The sequence below is a fragment of the Scyliorhinus canicula genome, chromosome 12 (assembly GCF_902713615.1).
Source record: "Scyliorhinus canicula chromosome 12, sScyCan1.1, whole genome shotgun sequence".
NCBI classification, from domain to species: Eukaryota; Metazoa; Chordata; class Chondrichthyes; order Carcharhiniformes; family Scyliorhinidae; genus Scyliorhinus; species Scyliorhinus canicula.
In genome coordinates this window covers 24,818,785-24,830,367 of record NC_052157.1, presented here as the reverse complement: position 1 = coordinate 24,830,367, position 11,583 = coordinate 24,818,785, and the positions used below count along the sequence as shown (strand labels likewise).

Genomic DNA, 11,583 nt, shown 5'->3' with positions numbered 1-11,583 from the left:
ATTTTGTTCTAATTTCACAAAACACAAATTGATACTCGTTCGTGACTGGTGTTTTTCATTTTTTTTTAAACATTAAGATGCCCAGAGGATCTGATGACACTTGGGCTCAAAAGCTGTACAATACTCACTTAAACAAGACGGCACTGTTTCATAAACCACGCTTGTCAAACAAGGCCTTCATTATCCAGCACTTTGCGGACAAGGTAAAAGGGCTTTCCAATCACGTTATCCCTGGGACAGTGTGTACCTATCATCATTTGTTCCATTTTCGGGGGTGTAGGTGTGAACCTTGGTGACCAGCTGGTGATAACAATAGTAAGTTGTGTCTTTGTGCGTGTGGAGGATTTGTATTGTTTTGCTGAGATTGTGCAGAGTCTCAAAACATTCATGACATAAAGGTTTGATCTTCTGCTTTAGAAATAAATCTTAATCTTTAAATTATTGCATTCATGTGAACCTGGTGCGTACAGTCCAGACAGATTATTCCATACATGAAAAACAGAGGATATGATAAATACACAATGTAAATACATAGACATAGGCATTGGGTGAAGCATACAGAATATAATGCTACAACAGTAGAGAAGATGCGTAGAGAGATCGGATCAGTCCATAATTATAAGAGGTCATTCATGAGTCTGGTAACAGTGGGGAAGAAGCTGTTTTTGAACCTGTTAGTGCGTGTTCTCAGGCTTTTGTATCTCCTGCCCGATCAAAGTGGTTGGAAGAGAGAATAACCTTGGTGGGAGGGGTCTTTGATTATGCTGCCTGCTTTCCCAGGCAGCGGTAAGTGTAGACAGAGTCAATGGATGGGAGGGGTTTTGTGTGATGGACTGGGCTGTGTTCCCGACTCTCTAGTTGCTTGCGGTCTTGAGCCAAGCAGTTGCCACACCAGGCTGTATTGTAGCCAGATAGGATGCTTTCTATGGTGCATCTGTAAAAATTGGCAAGAGTCAATGTGGACATGCCGAATTTCCTTAGTTTCCTGAGGAAGTATAGGTACTGTTGTGCTTTCTTGGTCATAGCGCCGATGTGTGTGGACCAGGACAGATTGTTGGTAATAGGCGCACCTCGGAATTTGAAGTTGTCAACCATCTCCACCTTGGCACCATTGATGGAGACAGGGGTGTGTACAGTACTTTGCTTCCTGAAGTCAATGACCAGCTCCTTAGTTTTGCTAACATTGAGAGAGAGATTATTGTCGTTACACCACTCCACTAGGTTCTCTATCTCCCTCCTGTATTCTGACTCATCGTTGTTTGAGATCCGACCCACTGCAGTTGTGTCATCAGCAAACTTGTAAATGGAGTTGGAGCGAAATTTTGCCACACTGTCGTGTGTGTATAGGGAGTATAGTAGGGGGTTAAGTACGCAGCCTTGCAGGGTCCTGGTATTGAAGACTATTGTGGAGGAGATGTTATTGTTTATCCTTACTGATTGTGGTCTATGGGCCCGGAAGCCGATAATTCAGTTGCAGAGGGAGGAGCCAAATCCTAGGTTTTGGAGTTTTGGTATGAGCTTGGCTGAGATTATGGTGTTGAAGGCGGAGCTGTAGTTTTTTTTTCTAAATAATTTTTATTGACGTTTTTACAAAATACAAAATATAAACATCATAACTCTATTAACGTACACCCGCGGTAACACCCCGTGAACAGTGCCCCCCAGCTGCAAGAGCAACTTCAAACAAAAGGAAAAAAAAAACAGAAACCAAAAGACAGAGAAAAGAGAAAAAGAAAAAAAACAAGGGAGAGAGATAGCACCCTCCACAAACCCATGTGTACAGTTCTCCCTCCCCCCCCCCGTCCTTACCCCCCCCCCCCCCCCCCCCCCCCCCCCTCCCCCGGGTTGCTGCTGCTGTCGGCCTGTTTCCCTACCGTTCCGCCAGGAAGTCCAGAAAGGGCTGCCACCGCCTGAGAAACCCTCGTACTGATCCCCTCAGAGTAAATTTCACCCTCGGTGGAGCTGTAGTTAATGAATGTTTGAAGCAGGAGTCCTTGTTGTCGAGATGTTCCAGGGATGAGTGTAGGGCCAGGGAGATGGCGTCTGCTGCTGATCGGGTGTGGCGGTATGCAAATTGCAGTGGACCAAGGCATTCTGGGAGCATAGAGTTGATGTGTCTCATGACCAACCTCTCAAAGCACTCCTTAATGATAGATGTCAATTGATCTGGCCTCCGTGACCTTCTGTGGGAAGCGCCAGTTGCTGACTGTGGTGTGTGTATACACTAGTTGCTGACTGTGGTGTGTGTACACGCCAGTTGCTGACTGTGGTGTGTGTACACGCTACATGCTGACTGTGGTGTGTGTACACGCCAGTTGCTGACTGTGGTGTGTGTACATGCTAGATGCTGGCTGTGGTGTGTGTACACGCTAGATGCTGACTGTGGTGTGTGTATACACTAGTTGCTGACTGTGGTGTGTGCACACTGTGTACACGCTAGTTGCAGACTGTGTACACGCTAGTTGCAGACTGTGTACACGCTAGTTGCAGACTGTGTGTACACGTAGTTGCAAACTGTGTACACGCTAGTTGCAGACTGTGTTACATGCTAGTTGCAGACTGTACACGCTAGTTGCAGACTGTGTACAAGCTAGTTGCTGACTGTACACGCTAGTTGCAGACTGTACACGCTAGTTGCAGACTGTGTACAAGCTAGTTGCAGACTGTACACGCTAGTTGCAGACTGTACACGCTAGTTGCAGACTGTGTTACATGCTAGTTGCAGACTGTACACGCTAGTTGCAGACTGTACACGCTAGTTGCAGACTGTACATGCTAGTTGCAGACTGTACACGCTAGTTGCAGACTGTGTTACATGCTAGTTGCAGACTGTGTACACGCTAGTTGCAGACTGTGTTACATGCTAGTTGCAGACTGTACACGCTAGTTGCAGACTGTACACGCTAGTTGCAGACTGTGTACAAGCTAGTTGCAGACTGTACATGCTAGTTGCAGACTGTGTACACGCTAGTTGCAGACTGTACATGCTAGTTGCAGACTGTGTGTACACGCTAGTTGCAGACTGTACATGCTAGTTGCAGACTGTGTGTACACGCTAGTTGCAGACTGTACATGCTAGTTTCAGAATGTGTTACATGCTAGTTGCAGACTATGTACACGCTAGTTGCTGACTGTACACGCTAGTTGCTGACTGTGTGTACACGCTAGTTGCTGACAGTGGTGGGAATGTGAGTTTTGAGGAGGATGTTGAAAAGCTTTAGGTGATTTGGACAAGTTGATTGAGTGGAAAAATGCATAGTAGATGCAGGTTTACACAGAGAAACAGAATGGCAGAGTATTATTTAAATGGTGAGAGATTGGGAAATGTTGACTTATAATGGGACCAGGGTTTCCAAGTACACCAGTCATTGAAAGCAAGCATGCAGGTACCACAAGCAGTTAGGAAGGAAAGTTGTATGCTGGTCACCAGTGTCTGAGTACAGGAGCAAGGATGTCTTACTGCAGCTGCACAGGGCCTTGGTCACTTCACACCTGGAGTATTGTGTGCTGTTTTGGTCTCCTCGTCTAAGAAACAATGTAGTTACCATAGAGGGAGTGCAGCGAAGGATCACTAGACTAATTCCTAGGATGGCAGGATTGTCATATGAGGAGAGATTGGGTCAACTAGTCTTGCATTCACTGGAATTTGGAAGAATGAGAGGGAATCAAATTGAAGTGTATGGATATCTGACAGGGCCGGATACACTGCATGCAGGGATGTTGCTTCCTCTGGATGAAGGATCTAGAACAAGGGGTCACAGTCTCAGGATATGGGTAGACCATTTTAGGACTGCAATGAGGAGAAATTTCTTCACTCAGCAGATGGTGAAACTATGTGGTGAATTTTCTACCACAGAAGTCTGTGGAAGCCAAGTCATTGAATATATTTAAGAAGAAAATAGATAGATTTCTTGACTCTAAAGGTGTCGAGGAGTACGGGGAGAACGCAGGAGTATGGTGCTGAGATAGAGGATCAACCACGTTCATATTAAATGGTGACGCAGGTTCGAAGGGCCGAATGGCCTACTCCTATTTTCTAAAATTCATGACAATTCTTCCAATACAGGTTGCACTTCAACGGGATCGTCCAACTCTCTGTCTCTCTATTCAGACAGAAGGGGAATTTCTCTGCTGTCTGTAATTGGGTGAGGGAATTATTTCCACAATATGTCACTAAATGGTATCAATGCTTTGTCTATGGGGCAAGTTCCAGTCGTGTCCCTATTCTGAAGCAATCACGTGTTTACTTACATCAGTGTGCTTGCTCTCGCTGTCTGGAAGCAGATTAATCTGCTTCTGATGGAGCTTGTTCAACCTCGTTAGTGGGGAAGCTGCCTTTCTATCGGGACGGTATTTTCCTCTCAGAACATTTGGATCTTGCTGATTAACTTCTCCAAAGCAGAAACTGTTCAACACCCTGGGACAGAAGTGGCAAAATTTGAAATTCTCCAAAGAATTGTTTTATTTGAATTTTTAAAAACTCTTTTCTGATGTTTGCCACTCTTCAATAACATTTAACCACCTTTGAGCTTCTCACTAACAGGCCTACTACCCTGCCGATCTTTTTACCTTTACTGTTTTTCTCTGAGGAACATGGACACCTAAGTTACGATATTTTGTTTGGAATTAATTTTGACTGCGATCTCTCTTTTTTTTTCTCGCTAAGTCGCAGCAATTATTCGTGAATGTGTATCTTGTTCCTGATGAATAACGTTGTTTAATGGTCTTGAACAGGTTGAGTACCAGTGTGATGGGTTCTTGGAGAAGAACAAGGATACGGTGTATGAAGAGCAGATCACGGTTCTGAAGGCGAGTAAGGTAAGTGCTGCCAACATCCTGAGCCACCCACAGTTGGACAGGTGAAAACCTACAGCCTGTTTAGACCTGCTATTCTCATTGCAGGAAAATGGTACATTGTATGTTGGATAATCCGACACTGCGGCTTTAAAACAACATCTTATCCTGTTACCTGTGAGCAATCCTGCATGGGGATAGAAAACATCATAACGTACATTTGGGTGTTTTACGATGCAGGTGTAAAGTGAAAATGATGGTGAAAAACCCCCTACCCCCTAACCCTAACCCTTCCGGGTTCGGCCCCAAATTACGGCCCCTGCTGGAATCGCACTGACAACCACCCCTTCCCCGCCATCCCTCGGCCCAATTGCCACTTGCTGATTGGCACATTTGCGCACTTTTCAAAAGAAGAAATAAACTGATAGAATTTTGGTTTCAGGATATGCCAGTAAGTCTTGGGTTTTCAACATTATCAGTGAGGAAACCTAATGGTCTGGTTAAATTCCAGCCACGAAGTTGATTTAGAGAGCTGTGGGAGGGCCATGGTCTAATGGAAATTTAATGTACGTTTATAAAGAGTAAATCGGCCTCTCGACTTTCTAGGTTACACAGAACAGAGTGGGCTCAGCCTTTACTGAATTAACTTCACTGCTTGGGCAGCATGACAATGCTCCTGAGTTTGGATGTGAAGATTGGCAGGGATTCCTGTTCTTGCTGGTTATCTAGCACCCCCTACTGGAATTAAATATGCGGACGCAGTGGAGAAAGAATGAGGCCTTCCCCATTATCAGGCCCTGTGAGTCAATGGCTTGTTGATGGAGCAGGATATTCCCGTGAGCTTTGAGATCAAATGCGGTTCCTGATCCTGGTTTTCCGACACTGAGAAAGGCACAGCGGCTTTCTCAAAGGCAGCCTCTCAATTGAACACCTCTTGAGTTGCCATCCTATTGAGGTTGAACGATCCCCTATGCTTGCCCAATCAGAGGGCCGGCGGCTCTCGAGCATTGGCAGCCCCACTGGTAGAGGTGGACACAGCTGAGATTGGGAGGAGATCTCGAAAATGACTCAACTGTGAGGCAAAAAATAAATAACTATATTGGTGGTGGTGGTGGGGTACAGCAGGCTCCTCAGATCAAGGAAGGGGATCCCTCCATTTGGATCATCGGGCCTTCGGGGCTGCCTTTAACGCTCCCACTTTGGGGAGTGGAGTCTCCAGCCCTGCTGGACGCCATTCTCCTCCCCCACAAGCCGAACCTGCGGCCTTGAGGCCACCTCCATTGAATTGACAGCTCCCCCTGACCACCCCCCCACCCCCACAATGTGGTGGAGGGTGGGGAGAGGGGGCTGCTGTGCTGTTCGCAAGTCAAGAAAAGTGACCCTCCCTGGACCCTAATTCCTGTCTGCCAATAAGAAACTTCCTACCCGCCCACCCCCGCTCCGCAAACCAGCGCCTTCAACCCGGCCATCACAGACCTGAGATATTTCAGCCCTTGATGGTAAGGAATCCTGGGTTACCATTGGCTACTTGCAGCTGGCATCGAGGGGCAATGGATATTTGTGGAATTATTTTGATAAGAAGCGCAGCCGCTGAGGGCAGTGCGCGAAAGTGGAATAGCTGGGCGATAGGTTTTGTCTTTGGTTGTTTTTTGTTTTGTTTTAATGCTGATTGTTACATTTCTTCCATTCTGTTTGGTGCTCATGGATGTTGACTCCTCAGAAGGTAAAGGTTTTTAAAGTTTCCAGTTTGTATTTCTGGCTGCTGCATGAGATTGAGACCCCCCCCCACCCCACCACCACCAGGCCCGCAACTTCCTCACAACCAAAAACATGCATGATCTGTCTGCTGCATGGGAATAATGAATAGAAAGAGGAATTAATCTCCTCCCCACCTTCACATCATCCAAAAGTCTCCATAAATTAGAAATGTGCATGCATATTTTGGCTGTCTATGGTTCAGTTGGCACTTAAGAACATTTAAAAAAGGTAGGAGCGGATCATTTAGCCCTTCGAACCTGCACCGCCATTCATTCATTACAGTCATGGCTGATTCACCTCAACTCTACATTCCCACCTCAACCCATCACTTCATTCCTTGAAAATCAACCAAACTCAATCTTGAATATACTCAAGGCTGGAGCATTCACAACTCTCTGGGGTTGACCATTCCAGAGGTGCCCAGTCGTCTGCCTAAATAAATTTCTCCTCATTCCCGTCCTACATTTTTGACCCCTTAACCTTGGACTGTATCTCCATGTTCGAGATTTCCCCACCTGAGTCCTTCAGGTGGGGAAAAGAGAAATGAACTTGGTCAACAGCCAGAGGCATTCGTTGAAAACCCACTGAACCAGTGGTGTGTATGCAGTTTTTTAAAATAAAAATAATGTAAACAAAGAGAGTTAATGGGTTATGGAAATCCAGGGTGCATTAAGGATTTCGGAGCAAGTTTACCAAGAGCTGGATTTTATTTCCGAGTTGAAAGCCTTTTTCAGCAATGTGCTTCGGAGAAATGTGCTTTCTGACATGGATGTTCAAGGCCCATTGTTTGAGGGGGGCAGTTTAGACCACTTGTACACTTTCAAGAGGGTGGCGTGCATCTATTTGCCATCTTGGCATTCCCTTAGCCCTCTCCGTGTGCAGGTATGTGTCGTGGGGAATTCATTCGGGAACACAGTTCTGCAGGAAGGGGCACAGGCTGCTGGGCATTTCTTTTAGTTGTAGCTGACGAAACAAAGCTTTAATTGCCTTGGGATCTTTACATAATCCAACTGGAAAATAAGTTGCGACTGCACAGAATCCAGCTTCCCCAGAGTGTACAGCAGACTAGGCAGCACCAGCCTGTTCAGATCTGATCAGTTCACCTTGGCATGTGGGCCATATATTTAAATGGCACTTAGAAACTGTAGTTTGCAGGAAATTTGACACTGTATTTTCCTGGGGGTGGGGGTGGAATGAGAAACCAGGATTGTAAATATCAGATATTCACTAATAACCCCAATAAGGAATTCAGGAGAAACTTCCTTAAGCAGTGAATAGGCAGAATGTCGGATTTACTGCCATATGAAGTGGTTCAGGTTACTAGCCTCATTTAAAGTTTGAGGGCAAAAGGAATGGAAGGATACATTGATTGGGGGCGACGATGTAGGCAGCGTGGGCCGGTGAGCTGACTTGTTCCCCTGCTGTAACTTCTTTGTAAATTCTATTTAGCATCATTAGGTTGTCAGGTGAGGCCCACAAGCCCAATCCATGTCTTCCCCGGAGGCCAATTATTAAAAAAAGCTGCCCCATAGAAAATGGGATGTGGGGCCCGTGGCAACATCAAACGCGATATCAGATTTCTTCGGCGGATGGTTGCGGACTTGCTGATGTGAAATTATTTCTGCTTGCTCCTGCAATTCCCACGAAAACCAGTTAAATCTGCTTGCGGAGCTATTCCGAGACGAGAAGCCGGCCACCAGCCCCACTGAAGGAAGGCCCCCGGTTGCCAGGGCAACTGTGAAATCTGCCAAGCCTCGAGCGCTGCAGCCCAGCAAAGAACACAAGAAGTCGGTGGGACATCAGGTAAGATTAGTGCTTAGTTTGAAGTGGCTTTGAAAAGAGCAACATCCAAGCGTGGAGTTCAATAATAAAGGCTTGCATGCATGTTTTGCTGCTGTATGCAAACAGTGTAGTAGTTGCCGAGCCAGAGGCCTTCAATAGTAACCAAGTGAAAATGAGTTCAAATACCCTTAAACTGGGAAACTTGAATTCAGATTGAGAAAAAAAGAAATCAGGAAATAAAAAGCTAGGAGCAGTGAGCATCTAGTTGCTGCTTTGTGGTGACTGGTTCACTAATGCCCTGTTGGAAAAAGAATGTCCTTATCTGACCTTCCAGTCCCAAAGCAACATGATCGACACTTCCCTGGTGTCCAAGAGGGTGTTACACACCATTCTGTTGTATCAAACAGAAGACCCACCATGATCCTTTGGTGATGGGGTATCAGTCGTGGCTCAGTTGGGAGCACTCCCGCCTCTGACTCTGAAGGTTCCAGGTTCAATTCTCACTCCAGGGATCGAGGAGATAAATCACGGCTGACACTCCAGTGCAGTACTGAGGGAAAAGAGAAAATACCGGTGCCGTCATTCTGATGAAATACTAAACTGAGCCCCATCTGCCTGTTCAGGCGGGTGTAGAAGATTGATTGATTGACACTGATATTTATTTATTGTCACATGTATCGAAGTACAGTGAAAAATATTTTTCTGTGGCCAAGGGAACATACACAGTACGTACATAGTAGACAAAAGAATAATTGACAAAGCACATTGACAAATGGTACATCAACAAATAGTGATTGGTTACACTGCAGAACAAGGGGCCAAACAAGCAAGATGAGCATAGGGCATCGTGAATTGTGTTCTTACAGGGCCTCGAGGTTTGGAGGATCCTCAAACCTGTAAGAAAACACAAAAGAGTAGTAGTTATATATGAAGTGGAAAAGAGTTTTGGACAAAATAGACAAAAGAAAAGGGTCTGTTTGAGAGAGCTCGCAGAGAGTCGCTATCTTGAATCTGAGATCCCATGGCATTATTTTGAGGAAGAGGAGGGGAGATAAACCAGTGTCCTGGCCAATGTTTACCCCTCACTCAATATCAGGAAGGACAGATTGTCCAGTCATTTGTGCTGTTTGGTGGGAGCTTGCTTTGTGCAAATAGTTTTGTACATTACAACAGTGGCTGCACTTCAAAGAGTGCTTCATTGGCTGTAAAGCATTTTGAGACATTTGATGATTGTGTAAAATGCGATTTGATGCCAGCAGTGACAGTGATGCCCACATGAGTGAGACTGAAAGCAGGTGTATGGCCGAAGGGACATGCATATACTGATGGCAGAGAGTGGCAATATGTTGAGCAGAGTGCTGGATCACTGCTTTTAAATCTCCTGTTTTATTAAAAGTCCTGAGTTTCCTTCTCTTGTTCAAGATTAGGGCTGGGTGCCAGGAGTACCAACTTCACTGGTGCCCAGACCAGTGGACACGATGGCTATTTAGATTAACCCTTAATGTGTCACTTGAAGGTCCGAACAGGTTTGGCTTAATTTCAAAATGTATTAGAAATTGCGGACTCTGTGGTCCAAACTGCAGTCAATGGGCTGGATTCTTCCACCCCACCCGCCTTAAGAACGCCACGGGTCAATGGAAAAATCCATTAACCTCAGACGGGATTCTCCGGTCGCCGTGCGAGTCCAGCTGAGAATCCTGCCCAATTTCTCTTTATTCTACTGGCCATATGTTAGATAGAGCTGGCAGGAGTCTTTTGACTAAGGTTGGGTTGGTAATTCTCATTTATTCAAAATGCCAAATGGCGTTTGAGAGACGGGAATAAAATATATAGCAGGCCATTTGTCAGCCGCTAAATTACACAGACAGAAGAGGCAATCTTAACAGTGGGAGGAAATGGTGGTCATGTCACTCGACTGGCTCCCTCATGCTCCCCAATCAGAGCTGTACCAAAGAGGTGCAGACATCTGCCCAAATTATTTGAATTGGGATTGCCGTGGGATTTCAAATGGGACCAGGGTTATGGCTGCGTAAAAGTCTGGAGTCCTGTGGATATCAGGCGCACTTGGGTCGGATTCTTGACGCCAAAAGGGTTTGTGATTGTTCTCCCTCTCACTTTTGTATATAATTTTTTTCTTGTTTAACTATAGAGGCTGGTAGTTTGCCACCTGGCATATACCGCTTGAAAAATAATGTTTCCCTTTCTCATTTTTTTTTGTTAACATTTTTCACCATTTTACCGTGGGCATTGCTGTGCCAATCACTGGTTGTCCACCCCTGACTGCCCTGAACTGAGTGGCTTGCTCGGCCATTTTAGAGGGCAGTTAATCACATGGACATGGAGTCACAAAACAGCCGGACCAGATAAGGGTGGCAGATTTCCTTCCCTAAAGGAATGATGTGTTTCCAGCAATCAATGATGGTTTTATAGTCACCATTACTGGCACTGGCTTTTCAATTCCAGATTTATTAACTGGATTTAAATTCCACCGCATTCCATTCGTGAATTTGAACCTGTGTCCCCAGAATATTAGCTTGGGCCTCTGGATTACTAGTCCAGTGATATTACCACAAGGCCACTGTTTCCTCTCGTTGTTAGATTCCTTATATATTCTATTCTCTTCTCTCCATACCATTCTGTGATTTGAGAAGGTGGGTTTGTGGCCTTTTCCCCTGTTTTTTGTCGATACTGCTGAAGAACTGGATGCAGGGAGGCAGATGAGCAGAGCTAGCAAGTAATGTCCATTAATGTTTCCAACTTTGTGGTGGCATGGTGGCGCAGTGGTTAGCACTGCTGCCTCACGGCGCCAAGGATCCTGATTGGATCCCGGCCCCGGATCACTGTCCGTGGGGAGTTTGCACATTCTCCCCGAATCTGCATGGGTCTCAACCCCACAACCCAAAGATGTGCAGGGTAGGTAGATTAGTCACACTAAATTCCCTTTTAGTTCGGAAAAAAAAAAGAATTGGGCAGCATGGTAGCATGGTGGTTAGCATAAATGCTTCACAGCTCCAGGATCCCAGGTTCGATTCCCGGCTGGGTCACTGTCTGTGCGGAGTCTGCACGTCCTCCCCGTGTGTGCGTGGGTTTCCTCCGGGTGTTCCGGTTTCCTCCCACAGTCCAAAGATGTGCGGGTTAGGTGGATTGGCCATGCTAATTTGCCCGTAGTGTCCTAAAAAGTAAGGTTAAGGGGGCGGTTGTTGGGGGTATAGGGTGGATACGTGGGTTTGAGTAGGGTGATCATGGCTC

General features: G+C 45.9%; 1 protein-coding gene across 15 annotated transcripts in view; it reads left to right on the top strand.

Annotated features, from left to right (window-relative positions):
- Positions 1–11,583, top strand: part of myo5aa (myosin VAa) — a 256,275-nt gene that overhangs the window by 158,324 nt on the left and 86,368 nt on the right. For 9 of the 15 annotated variants that reach the window (XM_038812894.1, XM_038812898.1, XM_038812897.1 and 6 more), the window contains exons 13-16: positions 78–203; positions 4,735–4,818; positions 6,515–6,517; positions 8,206–8,355. In XM_038812894.1, the coding sequence (XP_038668822.1) occupies positions 78–203; positions 4,735–4,818; positions 6,515–6,517; positions 8,206–8,355 (363 nt within the window). The remainder of the gene's footprint in view (positions 1–77; positions 204–4,734; positions 4,819–6,514; positions 6,518–8,205; positions 8,356–11,583) is intronic. The other 6 variants (XM_038812901.1, XM_038812903.1, XM_038812904.1 and 3 more) reach the window with 1 other exon arrangement.